The sequence below is a fragment of the Balaenoptera ricei genome, chromosome 6, assembly GCF_028023285.1.
Source record: "Balaenoptera ricei isolate mBalRic1 chromosome 6, mBalRic1.hap2, whole genome shotgun sequence".
NCBI classification, from domain to species: Eukaryota; Metazoa; Chordata; class Mammalia; order Artiodactyla; family Balaenopteridae; genus Balaenoptera; species Balaenoptera ricei.
The window spans coordinates 114,455,432-114,477,354 of record NC_082644.1 but is presented as its reverse complement, the minus strand read 5'-3'; the positions used below and the strand labels follow the sequence as shown (position 1 = coordinate 114,477,354).

Below are 21,923 nucleotides of genomic sequence, written 5' to 3'. Positions count from 1 at the left end.
TTCATGACTCCTCAGTTAACATTTTTTTGCATGTTTTTTCAGTTTTTTGTTGCAAATATTTATAGGCCATTTGTATTATTTGCCTGTGAATTACGTGTTCAGGTCCTTCATCCACCTTTCTATTGGGACACCTGTCCTCTGACTCTTGATTAGTAAAAGGTTTTTATATTAAAGAGAATACATTACCCCTTTGTGAGTCATACAGTGTGCCAAGAGTGTGGAGAAACTGATACTCATACACTGTTTGCAGGGGTATAAATTCACAGGACCATTTTGAAGAACCACTTGAATATATCTTTCAAGCTGTTAAAAGTTATATTCTCCCTGGAATATTTATCTTACAAAAATACAGAAAAGTAGAGTGATATACATACAAGGGTTCACTGAAGCACTGTTTATAAAGCAAAATAATATGCCCATCAATAGGGAACTGGTTGCATAAATAATACTATCACCTCAAACTTGGGAAGGAAGTCGCTATGGAAGGAAGGAGGCAGTTGTCTTCCACCTTCTTGAGGGCAAAATATCTACATAGATTATTTGGAATTCTTCTGCATAGGAGGTTTGTCTAGTCTCCCCCATTTATTTATTCCATCATTTGTTTACATCAGAATGGACTCATGGATATTTATTTTATACTTTGGGGTTTTGATCCAATACTATGTTATTTATTTCCTTACTCAAATTGTTCCAGCTTTGGCCACTGAGAGCTGGCTTCGACATGCCCCCAGCATTGTTTGGTTGGTTTGTTCGAGGACTTCCTTACTTTCTGGAACTACAAGATGCTACAGCCTCATCCTGTACATTTCTTGTCCCAGTCCGAAACCAGCCATTTCTCCAAGGAGCCTTGGTTCCTTTTTTAAAAAATATTTTATTTATTTATTTACTTATTTATTTTGGCTGCGCTGGCTGGGTCTTAGTTGCAGCGTGCGGGATCTTCGTTGCAGCATGCGGACTTCTTAGTTGTGGCATGCATGCGGAATCTAGTTCCCCGACCAGGCATCCAACCAGGGGTCGAACCCGGGCCCCCTGCATTGGGAGCACAGAGTCTTACCCACTGAACCAGCAGGGAAGTGCCCCCTAGTTCCTTTTATTAGATAATGGTATTAGAAACCAAGATCTGGGAGCTACGTGTGCTTGTGCTACTTAGGTATCACTGTTTCTAGGTCCTCTCAGATGCAGAGCAAGGAAATGTGTGTGTGTGTGTACCCTAACTCTAGTACATATACATACCTATAAATATTTCTATATGTAACCATCTGTATCTATATTAAGCTAAATATGACTTCCTATTAATGTCTCCACCTCCAATCCATTACCACATGGATCATTCTAGCCTCCTCTTGCTTGTCTACAACTTCCCGCTCCAACAGGTGGGAGACACCTGGTTCCCACCATCTGCCACCCATTTCCTTAATTGTTCAATTCCAGTGTTCATGCATAATGGCTCCAGAATTGTTACCCATCCGCCCTTGGGAAACAACTTGATCAGAGTACAGTGCTTATATACAGTTCCTTTTGTCTTTAGTCTTTCAGGCTCCCTCATTTCCAAAGTTACTTAGGCCAGCACCTTTTCCCCTCACCCTTCTCAGGGAGGTTGTTTCATACATTTATAATCCAGTTAGGTTTGCTTGTTATGTTCTACATTCCATCCTAGGACCCCTTAATCTCCACAATGATTAAAATTTGCATATTTAGCACTAAGAGGTTTACTCTTAGTGCTGTAAAGTTCTATGGGTTTTCACAAATGCACAGTGGCATGTATCCAACATTATAGTATCATACGGAATAGTTTCACCACCCTGAAAAATCCCCTGTTCTTCACCTACTCAAAGCTCTCCCCTTCTCACACCTCTGGCAGACACTCATCTGTTTACCATCTCTATCATTTTACCTTTCCAGAATTTTTTTCAGCATTTTCCGGAACGTCAAAAAAAAAGTGGGGGAGGTAATCACACTTATGTTGCCTTTTCAGACTGGCTTCTTTCACTTAGCAATATGTACTTAAGATTCATCCATGTCTTTATATGGCTTGATGGTTTATTCTTTTTTTTTTTTTCGGATGAATACTATTCCATTGTATGAATTTACCAGTTTGCCTATCCTTTCACCTATTGAAGGACATCCTAGTTACTTTCAGTATTTGACTATTATAAATAAAGCTGCTATAAATATTTGTGTGCTATTTGTGTATCTGTGTGTGTGTGTGAATATGTGTATGTGTGTAGATGTAAGATTTCAAATAAACTGGATAAATTTTGAGGAGTTCAATTGCTGGATTGTACCATTTTTCATTCCCACCAGCAAAAAATGAGAGTTTGTGTTGCTCCAATTACTTGCCAACAATTGGTATTGTCAGGTTTGGTGAGGTTTTTTGTTTGTTTGTTTTGGGGTTTTGTTTGTTTTTAGTCATTCTAATAGGTACGAAGTGTTTGCATTTCCCCGACGGCAAATAATGCTGAGCATCTTTTCACGTTTATTTGCCCTTGGTTACATCTTTTTGGTAAAGTACTTATTCAGATACTTGGCCTGTTTTTTTTTTTTTTTCTTGGCTGCGTTGGGTCTTTGTTGCTGTGCGCGGGCTTTCTCTAGTTGCAGCGAGCGGGGCTACTCTTCATTGCAGTGCGCGGGCTTCTCATTGGGGTGGCTTCTCTTGTTGCCGAGCACGGGCTCTAGGCGCGTGGGCTTCAGTAGTTGCAGCGTGTCGGCTCAGTAGTTGCAGCGTTCGGGCTCAGTAGTTGTGGCTCGCGGACTCCAGAGCGCAGGCTCAGTAGTTGTGGCGCATGGGCTTAGTTGCTCTGCAGCATGTGGGATCTTCCTGGACCAGGGATCAAACCCATGTCCCCTGCATTGGCAGGTGGATTCTTAACCACTGCACCACCAGGGAAGTCCCTGGTCTGTTTTATAATTGGGTTGTTTTCTTTTTTTTTTTTTTTTTAAGATTTTTTTATTTTTTTGATGTGGACCATTTTTAAGGTCTTTATTGAATTTGTTACAATATTACTTCTGTTTTATGTTTTGGTTTTTTTTGGCCACGAGGCATGTGGGGTCTTAGCTCCCAGACCAGGGATCAAATCTGTACCCCCTGCATTGGAAGGCAAAGTCATAACCACTGGACCGCCAGGGAAGTCCCTAATTGGGTTGTTTTCTTATTGTTAAGTATTAAGAATATACTTTGGATTCAAGTCTTTTATTAGATATGTGTTTTGCAAATATTTTTCCAGTCTGTGCTTTGTCTTTTAATTCTCTTAAAAATGTCTTTTGCAGAATAGAAGATTTTAATTTTAATGAAGTCCAACTTACCAATTTTTTCTTTCATGGATTGTGCTTTGGTGTTATATCTAATAACTCATCACCAAAGGTCATGTAGGTTTTCTTCTATGTTTTCTTTTAAAAGTTTTATAGTTTGTCTTTTACATTTAGGTCTATGATCAATTTTGAGTTAATTTTTATGAAAGGCCTAAACTCTTGTGTCTAGGCTCATTTTTTCACATACACTAAAACAGTTCCAGTTGTTCCAGCACCATTTGTTGAAGAAATTACTCTTTCTCCACTGAATGCCCTCGTGCATTTGTCAAAGGTCAGTTGACTATATTTGTCTGGGTCTATTTCTGGGCTCTCTATTCTGCTTCATAATCCTAGACATCTATTCTTTTGCCAATACCAAGCTGTCTTGATTATTATAGCTTTACAATCAGTCTTGAAACCAGGTAGAGTGAGTCCTCCAACTTCGTTCTTTTTCAGTATTGTGCTGGTTATTCTACATCTTTAGCCTTTCCATATAAACTTTAGAATCAGTTTGCTGATATTTATAAAATAGCTTGCTGGGATTTCAATTAGGATTGAATTGAATCTATAGATCAAGCTGGGAAGAACTGACATCTTAATAATGAGTCTTCTAATACATGAAGATGGAATACCTCTCTATTTCAATCTACTTTGATTTCTTTCATCAGTGTTTTATAGTTTTCCACATATAGAACCTGTACATACTTTGTTAGATTTATACCTAAGTATTTCTTGAGTATGTGTGTGCTACTGTAAATGGTGTTTTTTTTTTTTAATTTCCAATTCCAATTCTTCATTGCTGGTATATAGGAAAGCTTTCATATATTGATCTTGTGCCCTGCAACCTTGCTATACTCCCTTATTAGTTCCAGGAGTTTTAAAAATAGATTTATTTGAGATTTTCTGTATAGAGCATCATGTCATCTGTGAATAAAGACAGTTTTATTTCTTCCTGAAGCAACACAAACTTTCACTCTTTGCTGGTGGGAATGCAAAATGGTACAGAAACGATCCAGCAGCTGTACTCCTAGATATTTACCCAGTTTATTTGAAGTCTTATGTCCACACCAAAAAAAAACAGCATGCATATGTTTATAGCAGTTTTATTCATAATCATCAAAAACTGTAAGTCCTTCAGAAGGTGAATGGATAGACTAGTAAATCCATACAATGAGCAGTATTCATAAAAAAGCCATCAAGCCATATAAAAGACAAGGATGAATCTTAAATGCATATGGCTAAGTGAAAAGACAGTCAGAAAAGGCTACATATATATGAGTCCCTTTTTTTTTTAACATTCTGGAAAGGTAAAACTTTAGAGATAGCAAGCAGATCAGAATCTGGACCACTGCCTTCCTCTCCATAGCAAACCCTGCCTTATTCCTTGGGTAACATCAACATCACTGTGAATGACCGTGGTCACTTCAGCAACTGTTACCCACCTATCACTCCAGTCACCCCCTTCTCCATATTACCCAGGAATGCCCTGCATCAGAAACCTGAAGTTCCAGTCTCGGGCCACAACCTTTAACCTTCTAATCCTCACCTGCTCCTTGACCCCAGCCCCACTGCTGTGCCCATCCTTCCCTCTCACCATGCCTTGGAGTCCTTGGTGGCCCTTTCCCTCTTGAGCAGACGGATCCCCTATCATTTGTCACTTCAGCCCCTTCTTAGCCAGTACTTTTAGGTCCCTTGCCCCATGGTCCTTCAAAAAATCTGCTTTGCTCATAATGGATGGATCCAACCACTTGCCCTCCTGTGCCCCTCTCTTCAGGCTGCAAAGCGCAACTAGAGAGAACCATCTACCCTCATGCCCTGGGGCTACTTTAAAAGCCACAGTCTCTATTTCCATCGGCTCTGCCCACAAGTCTTTCTATATTTCCATAGTCAACCTTCTCTTTCCCCTGGAGTGGCTTTTTCAAGCTCCCCCCAAACCCCTCAAGCTTTCCTCCTGCTTCCCCGCCTTCACCTCCTATTGCACTGAGGAAAGAGGAGGTGTGAACCTCCTTGCACCACACCTACAAGCAGACCTGTGTCTGTATCTTTCCTTTCTGCAGACTCGCCTTTTACGATGAAGTGGTCCCAGGCCTCAGCCTCTCCCACCTTCGCTGGGACTTCACTTCATTATGTATTCCCTCTCTCTCCTCATCTTTAATTTTTCCCGGTCTACTGGCTCTTTCCATTCAAAATATGTACACCCCCAAGGCTCTTTCTGCTGAAAAGAAGAAAGGAATATTAACACCTCCCTGAACGTCTTCAACTCCTCCAGCCACCCCCTTCTTCTCATCTTTCTCCTTAGAGCCACTGTTCAAGCATCGCCTACACCTGCTCTCTCCATTTCCTCACATCTACTGCTCAAGCTGCTACAGCCCAGCTTCCATTTCACATCCCCACAAAACAGCTCCTGCTGAGCCTACCACCGCTGTGCTGCTAAACATAAAAGACTCTTTTTTTAGTCCTTTTAAATGACCCATTCTGTAGCATCCTGTTACCCTTGAGCCACTGATTTCCAAGACACCAGCCTTTCTGGGTGTTCTTCTCCTGCCCAGGCTGCTCTTTCTCCGCCCCTTCTCCTCTGCCCTTCCCATAAGCCCTGAGGCTCTCCCGTGGGCCTCTGTTGCTCCCTGGGTAATCTCATCTACTCCTGTGGCTTCAAATGCAGGTGACTCCAATATCTGCATCTTCAAGCTGGATCTTTCCCCTGACTCCCAGACACAAATATCCAGTTACCTGCTGCATGGTTGAGCTCACACGTCCAAACCTCTCTCCTCTCTGTCATCTCCTCTCTCACAACTGCTCCTCCTCCTCTGTACTCACCATCTCAAAGAGTGGTGCTGCCAAGGACCAAAGCGGGGCCTCCTTTGCCTCCCTGTCATCTCCCTCCAAATCCAATCAATCACCCAGTGCTATCATTCAGTCTCTTAATATTCTCTCAAGCCCGGCCACTTTGCATCTCTGTTGTTCACCTAGATTAATGGGACAGACTCCAATCCAGTCTCCTGGCCTCCCTTTCTACTGCCCACACCTCTCCTCTGGTTTTCCCACCCTAGCACTGATTCCCCTGGACTGTAATCCCCTCCATCACGTCTGTCTCCCCCACCAGACTATGAGCTAATGATGGCAAGGGCTACATCCAGTTTACTGCTGACCCCCTGAACCTAGCACAGAGCCCGGTACCATGTTCAGTCAAGGTCTATTAAATAAATAAATGAATATAACCAGAAGTAATGAGCCTCAAATGAAAGAGGGTTTATACAATGAGGAAAGAATAATTGTTTGGAGGTAGCATTTGGAAGGGAAAATGCTAACACTGCCTCCCAGTCCTGTGATAAATGAGGTCTGGAAGAACAGGGGTTTCTACTGGAGTCATGTTCAGAAAAATGGGGAGGCCCCTCAGTAAAGAAACTCACCAGCTATATGTGGCTTTGAGCAAGTTACTTCACTTTCCAGAACCTCAGCTTCCTCATCCATAAAATGGGTTTAAAATATCAGCCTCAGTGGGTTTTTGAAAACAGAATTAGATGATGCAGGTTAAATGCTTAGCACAGTATCTAACTCAGTAAGTTGAGCCGAAGTGCTCAATAACTGTTCTTTAAGTAGTCTCGATTAAAGCCAAGAGGGATCAGGAATGTTCAGTGACTAGGCTAATGATGCATGGATGGGGTATCAGCAGATTGATCAGGGGAGAAAGCTCAGAGCTGGATGGAAGAGTGCAAGAGGGAAGAGGGTCTGTGGGGGGTTCTGGCCATCACTCAACCTTTTCCTGCCCAAGCACCAACTTTCCCTGAGGAACTGCCAGTCCTCCAATCTCAGTCCCTGCGGCCTTGGCCCCCTACCCTACCTCCACGGGAAGGCCTGTTTCTGAGACCTGGCCAGCCAGAGCCTCCTGTTTCCTGGTCAGGGTGATGAGATCACGAAGCGCAGGATGGGACCCAAGCCAGGGCCGTCAACCCCAGAGTCTCTATTCCAGGACATCAAATGGAGCTACTGAAAAAGAGGAAGGTCTTTTCTGCAGGGGTTGCCCTCACAATGAGCTGTTGGCAGCCATCTTGGAACCACAGAGGAGGAGGCCGCCTGAGGGGAGCCAGCACAGAGAAAACACCTCCCTGAACGTCTCCAGGGACCTCCAGGTGGAGAGAGCAGCACCATCCAAGGCCCCGAGCAATACGTGAAGTCTAGTCTCTCCCTGGACGTTGTTACAATAAGCCAGTAAGGTGAGTTTGAGCTGGGGCTTCAGTCATTAAGAACTACGTACGTGTATGTATATATATATATATATATATATATATATATATATATATATATATATATATATATATATCCATGAGAAAAGTTAAAGCAGTCCTCCAGGGCAAAGCATTGGGAACCTGTGCCCGGTCCAATCTCTGCTAATACATAAGGGTCCTGAGACCCAGACTTGGACTTGCCTGAGGCCTCAGAACAGGTTAGCAGCAGAGCCTGGAATGGAACCAAGTTATCCGAATTCCCTCTCCATCTCTTCCTAATGCTTCATCTTCAGGACACAATCCCAACCCTACCGCCAGCACTTAGGCCCAAGGCTAACCTTCCTTTCAGCTTGTAGCTCCCACTATACTACCACCCTTTTTAAGGCTAATATTACTTGTTTACTATATGTCAAGTGCTGCGCTAAACCCTTTACATCCATGATTCTCATTTAATCTTCAAAAATCACTTGAAATGATTCTTCCTATTTTATAAATGAGGAAGGTCAGAGGCTGAAAGACAACCCAAGATCGTACAGGCAACAAGTTGCAGAGCTAAGGTGCAAACTCAGGTCTGTGTGATTCCATGCGACCACAGCTCCTCAGCCTGCAGTCCACAGACCTCTAAAGTGTTCATGTACAGATTTTGGGGGGCAGTGGGCAGGGCAGGCAGCAAACCCACTCAAATTAAATGCAAATGTATATATCTATGTATTTATCTGAGGGCAGGTTCATATGTGATATTGTCAGATTCTCAAAAGAGCCCGTGATCGGAAAAAGACTGAGAACTTCTGGCTTTATGGTGAACTCCCTGGGGCCAAGACACAAGCCTGGAACATAACAGACCCTTAGGGAACTTGGCCAAGCTCTTCCATCTCAGCCACTCTATAAACAAATCCCAAGGGACTCAGGCCCCATGGAGAAGCAGGCAAGTCCTCAGAGGCTGACCAGAACACTGGCTGCTGGATTTTTGGTTTGGCCACAGGGAGCCTCAGATTCCCTCGCAACCTCCTTCCAATCAGCTAATCTTCCCTTTCTTCCCGAAAAAATGTTTGGATGCCTACTACATACAGACACAGCGCTAAGAGCTCTACCTATATCATTTCATTTAATTTTCGTAACAACTGTGCAAAGTGAGTACTATTATTATTCTCATTCACAGATAAAGAAACAGGCTCAGAAAGGTAAGTGACCTGCTTGCCTTTATCTGGAGTCTGATGAGCAGCTTTGTTGTCACACATGAAAGTCTGCCAGGAAGAGACGCTAATCAGTTCATCTCAGGGAAAGCAGCCCCAGCGGCTGATGGACTGACCGCTGGCCAGTTTTCAAACCAGAGCTACCAGGGCTGTGTCCAGGAACTGCTCTCTAAGTGGCTCACAGGCCAGCAGGGAGACCATTTCTCAGAGCATTCTGTTTGGGAAAATGCAGCTTTACTTCTGGCTCATTTCACCCACTTGGTCTGAGCTGGACACAATACAATTGTTCGCAGAACAAGCTGCACTGCCCTTTGCCAAGCTGACCTGGCCTCCGCATGCAAAGCAGATTACATCAGAGCCGCCAGTGGCCCTCCTCCGGGAGCTCTGTAGCTGATCAGAGGTGGGACTGAGCTGGCTCCCAGTCAAATAGTTTTGCTAAGGAAACTATGAATCCCCTGATACTGTGTACACATCTGGTTTTTTTAAAAGACTAAGCTCAGTTGAAAAGGAAAAGATTTTGAAAATAAAGAAGAAAAAAAAAAAAGGCTTCAGTATTTCTCTTTTCAAAACAAAGGGTGTATAGTCCCTACCACAGATGTGGCTAGGCCTTCCTTAGTTCCTGTTGTATCTCAGAAAACAACAATAATGTGAACTCTGGCCTTGATCATCAGAACACAAGCTGACGCCTCTCTGAGGCTCCCACTATGCTTGGAATGGTAACCACCCGGGGCTGGAGAAGCCTGGAGAGAGGTGAGTAATGGCAATGCGCAGGACCCGGCATTTCCCAGCGGGATGGCCCAGCTGGAGGGAAGGCCCAAAGGGAACCCAGGCCCAACACCCAGAGCCCCAGTCACGTACACTATGCAACCTCTAGGCCACTGTCCTCATCTGAAACCAGAAGAGCAAGAAGAAAGAGGAAAAGCTGTCAACAGCCCCATTTGGAGCTTTGGTTTATTCAAAGGGGTCTTGCAGGGTACTTTCTACTGAAGATCATGTTCTGGCAGGTCTGTCTGAGCAGTCAGAAGCCCACCCCACTTAGTTGGTCCAAGTCCCTGATATCATTCCTTTAGGTGGGGATGCAGAGCTTCCTACCTGGAGCAAAGGTTCTGACTGGACCAAGTCGGTTTGTAGTAGCATGCGTGCGGCCAGTGACCAGGCCATCAGAAATTCAAAGAAATTCAATTCAAGAAGTGTTTCCTGAGTACCTCATTCATTCATTCTACATATATTTACTGAAGGTCTATTATATGCCTGACATTGGGCAAGGTGGTGGGGGGCACAGTGATGAACAAGATAGACATGGTTCCTGCCCTCGTGGAGCCCACAGATGGCCAAGGAAGATGGAGACTAAAGAGTTACACAGAATGAGGACAGATGGGGAAAGGACCACATGGAGAAGTACAGGTGCACTGAGGGGACGTATGACGGGGAGACCTTATACAGGCTGAGATTCATGGGAGGCTCCTAGAGAGAGTGACATTCCCGCTGAGATCTGGTTGGGAGCTGAACAGGGAGGACAGCACAAATGGGGGCCTGATGAGACCAAGATATGATGCAGCAGGAAAGAGGTGGGAGGCCAGGATGGCCGAAGCCCATAGAGTGGGGGACAGACAAGAGATGAGGCTGGAGGGGTGGACAGAAGCCAGACCCACCACGCAGGACCTCGTAGGGCACATTAAGGCGCCCGAACCTTAGCTTAAGTGGAATTGGAAGCCATCGAAATGATTTAAACACAGAAAAGATGTGTTCAATTCCACCCGCTGTGTGAAAAAGCACAGATGAAGGTGAGGGTTTAGGAAGAGGGGTTTGGACCTGGGGCCAGGTGCCTGAGACTGAAGCCTGGAGGGGCTCCCAGCCTATGGGGGACAACAGAGCGCTATCTGCACAGGCACATGCAACGGCGTTCTTACCTGGTTAAACCTCCGGGTAAAGGCCACGACGTTGGGAGCGAGACTATGTTTCTCCTTCTTACTCCATCCACAGCTGGCTAGTTCCTGGGAAGCACAGAGTCAATTTCAACAGTGATTCCAATGGGGATGCAAATACAGCAGGGCATCTAACTGGAATGTGGACACAGAGATGGGGAAGGACTGAAGCCTTGGCCATCTATGTCCTCCCAGGGTGGGAGAGATTCTCCTCCTCCTCTGGAGAAGAGGGCTGGGTCTATAGGTGGAGGTGTATCCTGGGACCCCCAGAGGTGAGGTGAGAAGCAGGATACTTTTCTCCATAACCCCGGCCACATCTCCCAGGACTTCTGTGCCAAATTATTCTCAACCCCGCCACTGCCACTCTGCCAGCTCCCCGGGACCGGGACCAGAAGCCCTTTCTTAATGCAAATTATCTGAGAGAGGGTATAATGTTATATTGAGCAGGAGTCATACCCCAGGGCTAACTTAAAATTAAAATCTGGCTGAAGATGCTCAGATTTCACTGACCAAGTGACATCCTCCATTCCTGGAACCAGAGGACGTGCTGGGCCAAGCCCACTGCAATCAGAGAAGCTCCTGGGATGACCTCAGATTCCTTCCTGAAGTTGGCCCCTCCCATCTCTCATATAAACAAAAGGGGGCAGAAGGACAGGTCGCCTTAATATTTTCTTCAGGAGCCTAGTCTCTTCTTTTCTAGCAGACTTAGCATTATAATTTGAGGAGTCAAATGACCTAAATGTTACCTAACAGTGAGGCCGGTTCCTCTCCAAGGGAGGTAACAGGAGCAATCTAATGAGATTACCTGGGGGAAGTAGATAAAAGGGTGAAGGAAAAGCCATTAACTAACTGCCCGGCTTTGCCAGCTTGTGCCTTGGCGACCCCTGGCAGAGAATGCAGGAAAGGAAAGTTCTCTACCCCTCAGTTACAAGGCTTCCTTCTAACTCATATCCAGCCTCTGTATTATTAATGACATTATTTTTTGCCCCACACCTGGAACTTTTATAAGGGCTTTAGTGAGGGTTGGCTGCCTACCAGCTGGAATAGACGCAGATCGGGGTCTACCAGGAAGTCAGGGGGGTGCTGTGGGAATGGCCAAAGACAAACGTGCTGGCTGAGCAGTTAGGCCTGAAGTGCCGTGCCCTTCAAATGCATCTCAGGACCCAACTGTAAGTCATACTCTCTACATCTGCATCCCTTCCTGGAAGATCACACACACCGCCACGGCTTCCACCACAAGCCCATGTCCGGCCCAAGTTTCTCTCCTGACTCTAGACCAGGATATTCAGCCACCTCCTGGCCACACCTCCCTTGGCCTCCCACAGGCACCTCAAAATCAGCACGCCCAGAACCAAAAGGGTGTCTGACCAGCTGCCTTAAGTAAAAACACCTGACGACATGAGATTCATTTAGACATTCAATCTGACAAAAGAGAGTGTTTATTACAAAGACACTGTCCATGGAAAAAAATCCCTAACCAATATAAAAACAACCCTGTCTTAATACCCCCATCTGCAAGCATTCCTAGGTGACAGCGAGAGTCAACACTGGTTTCGGCTCACCCTCGAGGCTTCTCTGGCCACCAGCTTTGTGCTTAGGGTTTTGGAAGTCAGGTGCCCTGAGGTGGCCTGAGAAAGGCCTGACCCTGACTGTGCCTGGGGTCAATGAGGTAAGGCCCCGGAAGAGGAGACCTGGGGAATGGGACAAGTCCTCCCTGAAGACCCCCACAGGATCTAAGCCACTGAGCCACAGGCAGCCAGCCGCATGTGGCCCTTGCACGCATGTGTTTAATTCTAACTGGAATCTTCTCCAAATCACATTCCTAAAACATGCCCACATGGAAGATGCACCACGTCAAGGAAAGGTCACTAAATCTGACCTCAGGGACCACCACCAGGCGGCACCAGCCAATGACACCACATTACCATCTTGCTCAATGGCAACCTTTTTTCCTTCCTTCTACCTCCAAGTTTCTCCCCATCCCTCCCATCCTACCCTCTGGAACAATCTTCAGAAGAACTGGTGGGACAGTCACACACTAGTCAAAGGAGTTTTAAAAGCACCCCAGGGAGTGGGTGACCCACTGAGGCAGTCGGGGGGAGACAGCGCCAGTTTGTGGGATGGCAGTGGGGTCTGACTAAGGAGTAAGGCATTTCAGAGCTCTCATACCTCACTGCTGGGAATGCAAAATGGTAGAGCCATTTGGGAGAGCAGTTTCGCAGTTTCTTTTAATGTTAAGCATACACTTAACCAAGTGACCCAGCAATCTCACTAAAGCAAACATTTCATTTGTACACACAAAAAAACTGTATGCATGTTTATGGCAGTTCTCAATATGGAAATTCTCAATTTCCCCAAACTGGAAACAACCCAGATTTCCATCAATTGATGAAGGGACAAATTGTGATCCGTCCATATAATCAAACACTACTCGGCAATAAAAAGGAATGAACTACTGATACAGGCATCAGCAAAGATAAATGTCAAAAGCTTTATGCTAAGTAAAAGGAACCAGACACAAAAATATTATAGGATTCCATTTTTATGACATTTGGAGATAGGTAAAAACTATAGGGACAGAAACCAGATCACTGGCTGCCAGGGACACAGGGAAGCTCTGAGATGCTAGGCAAGTTCTCGCCCTGGATCGTGGTGGTTCCATGAGAGAACAGTAGTCCTGCCTGCCTTATCCACTGTTTCGCTTTCTGCAGTTTTAGTTACCTGCAGTCAACTGAGGTCCGAACATATTAAATGGAAAATCCCAGAAATAAACAATTCATACATTTTTAAATCATGCACCGTTCTAAAGCGTGATGAGATCTCTCATGCCCTACAGCTCTGTCCAGCTCAGAACGTGAACCATCCCTTTGTCCAGCATATCCTGCCTGTCAGTCACCGAGTAGCCGGCTGTTATTAGATTGATTGCGGTGGTGTCACGGTGCTTGTGTTCAAGTAACCCTTATACTTAATAATGGCCCCAAAGCACAAGAGGAGTGATGCTAGCAATTAGGATATGCCAAGGGACTTCCCTGGTGGTGCAGTAGTTGAGAATCTGCCTGCCAATGCAGGGGACACAGGTTCGAACCCTGGTCCAGGAAGCTCCCACATGCTACGGAGCAACTAAGCCCGTGCGTCACAACTACCGAGCCTGCACTGTAGAGCCCGTGCGCCACAACTACTGAAGCCCACACACCACAACTACTGAAGCCCGCGCGCCTAGAGCCCGTGCTCTGCAACAAGAGAAGCCACCGCAATGAGAAGCCCGCGCACCACAACAAAGAGTAGCCCCCGCTCACCGCAACTAGAGAAAGCCCGCGTGCAGCAACAGAGACCCAACGCAGCCAAAAATAAATAAATTAAAAAAAAAAAAGTCTTAGGGTATGCCAAAAAGAAGCTGTAAAGTGCTTCCTTTAAATGAAAAGGTGAAAGTTCTCGACTTAATAAGGAAAGAAAAAAATATATGCTGAGGTTGCTAAGATCTGCGGTAAGAACAAATCTTCTACCCGTGAAACTGTGAAGGAGAATAAAGAAAGTCATGCTAGTTTTGGGACTTCCCTGGTGGTCCAGTGGTTGAGACTCCATGCTCCCAATGCAGGGGACCCGGGTTCAATCCCTGGTCAGGGAACTAGAGCCCATGTGCCGCAACTGAGAGATCCTGCATGCCGCAACTAAGACCCAGAGCAACCAAATAAATAAATATATCTTTTAAAAAAGTCATGCTAGTTTTGCTGTCGCCCTTCAAACGGCAAAAGTTATAGCCACAGTGCATAAGTGCTTAGCTAAGATGAAAAAGGCATTAAATTTGTACAATAAGCTATTTTGAGAGACAGAGACCACATTCACCTAACTTTTATTACAGCATATTGCTATAATTGTTCTATTTTATTATTAGCTATTGTTTTTATTCTCTTACTGTGCCTAATTTATAAATTAACCTTTATCATAAGTATGTATGTAGTACAGAAAAAAACAGTACAGTTGACCTTTGAACAACACAAGTTTGAACTGCACAGGTCCACTTTTATGCAGATTTTTTTCAATAGTAAATACTACAGTAGTACATGATGGGCAGTTGGTTGAACCCTCAGATGCAGAACCTCAGATATGGAGGAAACATGCATAAGGAGGGCCACCTATAAGTTATACTCAGATTTTCAACTGTGTGGAGGGTCAGTACCCCTGACCCCCATGTTGTTCATGGCTCAACTGTACATAGGGTTTGGCAGTATCTGCGGTTTCAGGCATCCTCTGGGGGTCTTGGAATGTATCCCCCTCGGATGAGGGGAGGACTACTGTATACACTTATCAAGACTCACCAAACTGTTCACTAAAAAGCATGAATTTTGGACTTCCCTGGTGGTGCAGTGGTTAAGAATCTGCCTGCCAATGCAGGGGACACAGGTTCGAGCCCTGGTCGGGGAAGATCCCACATGCCACGGAGCAACTAAGCCCGTGCGCCACAACTGCTGAGCCTGCGCTCTAGAGCCCGCGAGCCACAACTACTGAGTCCGCGTGCCACAAGTGCTGAAGCACGCACACCTAGAGCCCGTGCTCCACAACAGGAGAAGCCCCCGCAGTGAGAAGCCCGCGCCGCGCAAAGAAGAGTAGCCTCCGCTGGACACAACTGAGAAAAGCCCGCACACAGCAACAAAGACCCAATGCAGCCGAAAATAAATAAATAAATTAATTAATTAATTATTTTTTAAAAGCGTGAATTTTACTGGATAAAATTAAACCTCAATAAGTGTGACTAAAAAAAAAAAAAAAAAAGGAAAGGAAACAGTCCAAGCATCAAGGACTGTGAAGGGAAGCGCAGCAATAACAGCCATGCAAAAGAGCTAAAGAACAACTAGTTCACGTGGGACTAAGACAAAGAGGCCTGATGGAGGGTCTCCGGGAAAAAATTAATGCAAGTAAAAATATGATAGGAATAAAAACATAACAGCAAACTTGCAAAAGTTTGAGGACATGATGAGGGCAAATGATGATAGAAAAAAAGCAATTACAATCTCCAGGAATAACAAAAACCAAGAAATTCCTGTTTGTATATGTTTAAATGTTATATATGTATTTAAATAGTATATATACATTTAAAATAGTATATATTTTAAATGTTTAAATATTATATATTTTAATAGCTGTATACATTTAAATATTTTATTTTTTCCCCAGCATTAGGCAGTTGATGGATTAAAAGAAAAGGGAATCTGTGGGCCCTTGATGTGAGGCATATTCTCTCTTGAATGGCCCAGGGTCCTTAGAGAATGAAATACAACCCTGGCACACTACCTAGCTTGGCAATGAATGACATTTACACATTTACATAGCCATAAAAATGAATGCTGTTTGCTGGTTTGCAACTTTTAGAGTCAACCTAAGGAAAACTGATGGACTTGGTGTAACTGCAAAATGTCAGAATGTTAATTTAATTAACTTGACAGTGTAAAAGTACAGCTGACAGAAGGTGGCAAGTGAAGAAGGGGAGGAAAAGCATGGGAAGTGAGCAGTCAAGAGACACTATATAAAGCTGATGAAATCGAGGTCTCAGCGCACCAAATAAAGCTCCAAAAATAACCAGGAGAAGAAAATCCTCTGGGGAGGGGACTGGAGTAAAGGATCAAAGCGTTTCTTCATAAGCTCTTCTGTACTATTTGAATATCATGAAAAGATTACTTTGAAACAAATTTTAATAGGTGACATGTTACAATATTACACATTGTAAACTTTCTAAAATTAAATTTTAACAGTTGAGTAAACACTCAAATATACAAAATTTTTATAAACTCATAACCTGCTTATAACCTGTCAGGGTCAACATCTATAACGCAAATGTGTCAACATAAATAACAGATAGCTTTCAGATGGCCACTAGACACTTCTGTACCTTCTGATGGAGTAAGCATGTGAAATCATGACCATCTGAACCTTCAGGAAACAGGCCTGTCCCACAGGAGACTTCAGGACTTTACCCAAGTGAATCGCAGAGGTGGGAGCAGCTAACTGGGGGGGCTGCCTTAGACCCTCACTGGGACAAAATTGGTTGTGATGAAAAATGGAAGGAAAAGAAAAGGGAAGGAGGAAAGGTAAAAGGAGGCAAGGATGGAAGAAAGAAAGGAAGCGAGAGGAAGAAGGGAGGGATCAGGGAAGAGGGGAAAGAAGACAGGAGGGCGGGGGGGCCAGCTGAGCACCAGCTCCCATGCTGGAGGGGCTCCAGGACAGTCAGACGAGACCTCGAGGAGCTCAGTGTCTGGCCAGTGGGGGAGACAGACATGAACACAAATCACTGTAACTCAAGACAACAAAAAGCAACTGCACTTTCCTGCTTTATTTCTGAAGGTTGAAGACCTAAAAAGACATTTCCTAGATCCAAGCCTTCTGAGTGACTGTCAGTGGGCTGAGGCATCTTTAGCTCTTTCTTGGGAGGAGAAGGAGGAGAAGGAGAAGAAGGAGAAAGAGGGGAAAGGGTGAGAAGAAAGGATGAAGAAGGAAGGGAAAGAGAAAAGGAAGAGACAACAGTAATGGACAATTTATAAAACACATCTACATTCGATACCAGAGTTAAAGTATGTTTTATGAAATACAGCAATGGACCAAACAAACATGCTCTTGCTTTCTATGTTCTACAGGAGGGGAGAGAGATGAGAAATCTGTGATAAGTCAAATGATGATAAAAAATGTTAACCAGGATGAAGGAATGGAATATTGGAGCGGATGCCTCAGGACGCCTGGCTGATAAACCGACTGGAGTGGAGACCACGAACGAGGTTGGCAGCAGGCTCTGCGAGGATCCAGGGAGAGGGTTCCAGGCCGAAGGAAGTGCGAGTGTGAAGACCCTGGAAGCTCTGACAGCACAAGGTGGGCAATGAGGCTGGAGCTGCTTGAGCCTGGGGCGGGTGGGAGGAGACGGGGTAGGAAGGAAGGGGGTGGAGGCCTCGAGGGCAGGTAAGGACTAGAGTTTACTCTGAGTGGGATGGGAAGGCTGCAGAGGGACTGAGCAGAAGCAGCTCCAAAAGCCTCATGTTGTGCGCTGGGTAGGTTTTATCAGACCCAACCCACCCCACCCCGTGCTCTTGTGCTGTGCTACATATAGTCTAACCTGTACTATAACCTCATATACGGGCAACATAATTTTCTCAGGTGAGAGCAATTCATTTTAGTAATCTGAAAGAAACACCTGCTAGGGGCTGTGTGTGGAGAAAGGGAGGAGCCCGGCCCCGGGGGAAAATGAACACGAGGACCTCCATAAGGGCTCAGAAGCCCTGGCTAGACAAACCACAGAGGGCGAAAGAATCGCTGGGGACAAATGGGTGCCTTCTGCGGGGTCGGGGTGCGTGGGGGTCCCTGACCTAGTAGGAGGAGCTCCGCTTTCTCAGCTTCCAGTCTGTTCATTTCTGTACAGCGACTGGTTTACAGTCACTACTGTTTCATCAAGTCCTCAAACTACCGTCTGTTTAGCAAACACGCAGATTTAGGGTCATGCAGATGATGCAAACTTCCCCAAACATTCCCTTTCCAGCCCTAGTGTTGTGCAGCTCTGCACAATTAGAACCAGCTGTCCAGGCAGGGCAGCGGCCAAGTGCAACCCTGTGAACTACCTCCACTCCACGTGACAGAGAAAGGGCCCTGTGAGCAGAACGGAGAGCGGCCCGCAGTGCAGCCCACCCGGATTCCCGGGCTGGTCACGAGGCCCACAGGGCCTCACGTTCATTTCCCACTCTCACCCTGCGGACTGCGCTCAATTCCCTTTCTCTGTATTCTTGGGATATTTTTTTTTCCCAAATAACATCATTCAGACGTTCTCTTTTTAAAAAGAATACATTTTTTTTTTTTTTTTTTTGATCAGGGACCTAGCACATGTTCCATACAGAAAACCTAGACAATACAAAAAGCCCACAGAAGAGAATTTAAATCACCCATTAGCCTAACACCCAGAGAAACCAGAATTTACAATCGGGTCAATAATAATGACAATAACAACAACAGCTAACTTTACTGAGCACTTACTAAGTGTCAAGCACAATGTCAATCGTTTTATGTACATTTATCCTTTGCTCACTGAATTCTCACAGCAACCCTATCAGATAGATACTATAATTGCCCCATTTTACAGATGAAGAAATGAAAGCTTAGTTAGAGAAGTCAAGCAATTTGCTCAAACCCACATATGTGGTCAACGTGAGAGCCAAGATTCCAACCTGGGTCTGTAGGTCTCAGGGGCCTGGCCCCTTGGCCTCAGAGCAGGTCCGTCTCCAGGACGGAGGCCCTTCCCCACTCCCAGGCGCAGAGGTACACAGAGGTGCGCACGCCATACGCACACACACTCTCTCTCTCAATGGAACTCACACTGTAGCTGTGGCTTTGTCCTTACTACCTCGTCATTACAGACATTTTCTCACATCTGCCCCACCCTCCTTTCACACTCCATACACACTTGACATCTCCTAGAAACAATTCATCGTATTCGTCTCCTTTTGTTTTTCCTCTGAGTTCTAGGAGAAAATTTCAGTCTGTCTTTTAATTCTGCTTTGGTTTTCTACAGTATCTGGTTTGCTGCTCACTGTCTCCACTGCAATTTAAATTTGGTAATCACGTTTTTTCAGCACAATTCAACCCTTCTTAATCTAGATCTTCGCAAACTGCAGTCGTCCGTAACACTGCCGGGAACATAAAATGAAATTTCTGGAAGTAATGGGGAGAGGCAGGCTCTGACCTAGTCCTCGCACTGCCTACCATTTTTTGTCCAAACAAAACTTTTCTGTGTCTGGTGAGTATACTAAACACCACATCGGAAACTGGAAAAGTTAACTCAAAATTTCCAGGGCCACGTGATTCTACCAGTGAGTCCTGTCAGACCTCATAATTTAGTGTTTAAGTAACACCTAATTCTTATGCTAAATAATCTATCCCAGAGCACAGAAAGCAATGGAAAGAAGCCCCAAACCCTAACACCTAACAAATACAGAACAAGTGGGAAAAAGAATCATCCTACATGGTCCAGCAGGTTTGTCTAAAAAAATATAAGAATAAGCTAATATTATGAAAACGATTAACATAATAACAGTACATCAATAAATCAAAGAAGAGGAAAGTGTTATGTTCCTCTCAGATACTGAAAAAAGTAATTAGCAAAATGCAACATTCGTTTGGGATTTTAAAAAGAAAAAAAGAACTTCTTAGAAGCTTAGTAATATCTATCGCAAACCAACAGCCATCATTATATAACAAGAGAAACACTAAAGGAATCTGAATTAAAGTTAGAAACAACAGGTGGTGCATCCTTTCTCAACAAGGTTCCTTATCTGAACCATAGAACACAGAAAGTGATTTGAGAGTGACTGTCTTAATTCTCCTAAGACTGGGACGTTTGTACACACAATGGACCATCAGGCTTAATCCTCTCATGGATCCCTGGTTGAGAAAGGCCTATAACCCAGTGCTGGGCAATAGAAATGTAATGCAAGCCATATATTTTAAATTTTCTAGTATCCGCATTAAAAAAAGGAAAAAACAGGTGAAATTATTTTTAATAATTTATTTTATTTAACTCAATATATCCAAATATTATATTTTCAACCTGTAATCAATACAAAATATACAAAATTATCGATGAGACAGCTTACATTCTTTTTGTACTATGTCTTTGAAATCTGGTCTGTTTTTCACACTTACAGAACACCTCAGTTTGGACCAGTCACATTTCAAGTGTCCAGTAGCTAGATGAGGCCGCCATCTTGGACAACACAGCTCTAACCAATGGACAATGACACTGAAATACAAAATATAATTACTGAAAAGGAGAGGTCAGGCAGGTGAACCAAAGACAAGTCGAGAGGCCCCATCAGCAGGGCCGGGGTGAGGTGGGGAGCCAAGGCAGCCAGCTGAGAACCAAAAAGGAAGGTTAGCCTGGGACAAGCAAGAAGACAGAACAGGTGAGGAACCCACTCATGACTGACCTTAAGTAATGGGTTCTGTATGTTCCTGTTACTGAAGGTCTGTCTCCACCTCCACTCCCCTGCTCCTCCAAAGGGAGGCAGAGCTTGTCTCTAATGGCTGAGGAAGATTCAGCTGCAGCTGTATAGGAACGCAGGTTACAGACAGAATGAAATACGTTCAAAAAAGATGGAGAGGGACTTCCCTGGTAGCACAGTGGTTAAGAATCCGCCTGCCAATGCAGGGAGACAGGTTCGAGCCCTGGTCCAGCAAGATCCCACATGCCGCAGAGCAACTAAGCCCGTGTGCCACAACTACTGAGCCTGTGCTCCAGAGCCTACAAGCCACAACTACTGAGCCCGCGCGCCTAGAGCCTGTGCTCCGCAACAAGAGAAGCCACCGCAAAGAGAAGCCCGCACACTGCAATGAAGAGTAGGCCCCGCTCGCCACAGCTAGAAAAAGCCCGCGTGCAGCAACGAAGACCCAACGCAGCCAAAAATAAATAAATTAAATAAATAAATTTAACAACAACAAAAAAAGATAGAGAAAGACATGTGCAGCCCACTTTGGCAATTTCATGTTTTTACAGGGTCTTCCTAAGTAAGGAGTCCTGGGTTCTAATCTCAGCTGTGCCCTGAACCCCCTCTGAGAGTTTGGGTCAGTCCTTCCCACTAGGGGGGCTCAGTGTCCTGTCTGTAAAATACAGTGGCCCTCGATGGTCCTTAAGATCCTCCCAGTTCTCCCATTCTATGAGCCTGCCGGAAGCAGAGGTCACAAGTGTAGCTTTATAGAAAAACGTTACTAAGTAAGCCCTGTCCCTGGAGACTGCATGACTGAGCAGTTTTCTTTGCAAGTGTTTTGAGGGGGTGTGAGAGGCTGAGTCTCAGAGACATAGTCAAGAAGGAGCAGGGGGCTTCGGGGCACTGCGCGGGTCCTCAGGGATGCGGTGGACACGACAGTCCGGGGAGGCAGGAGACGGGAACCAGCTCGGGGGAGGCAGGCTGGGGGCAGACAGAGAGAACACAGCCCAGGTTACAGAAAGAGGGAAGGGAATGAAAGTGGAGGCTAGGGGAGGGAAGGAAGAAGGAAAGAAAAGGGAAAAAAAGAGAGAAGAAAGAAAGGCGTTCGGGGTTAAATCCAGGTGGGATCAGGTAGGGGAGAGGCGCACCCAGGGGGAGCAGGGCGGGGAGGGAGGGTGTGGAGGCCCCACGGGGGCAGCTCGCTGTCCAGGGCAGGAGGGAGAGCAGCGGCAGTACCCGGGGAGCATCCCACAGGCTTTCCACGTCCCCAACAGAAGCATCCTCTGAAGGTCTGCATGTCAGGAGCAGACACAACTGTCTGGTCAGATGCCAAAAAGGCAG

The 21,923-nt window shown here is 45.2% G+C and overlaps 1 protein-coding gene across 24 annotated transcripts in view; it reads right to left on the bottom strand.

The window, feature by feature from the left end:
- Positions 1-21,923, bottom strand: part of RALGPS1 (Ral GEF with PH domain and SH3 binding motif 1) — a 286,233-nt gene that overhangs the window by 180,798 nt on the left and 83,512 nt on the right. For all 24 annotated transcript variants that reach the window (XM_059925655.1, XM_059925657.1, XM_059925635.1 and 21 more), the window contains one exon: positions 10,618-10,701. In XM_059925655.1, coding sequence (XP_059781638.1) covers positions 10,618-10,701 — 84 coding nt within the window. The remainder of the gene's footprint in view (positions 1-10,617; positions 10,702-21,923) is intronic.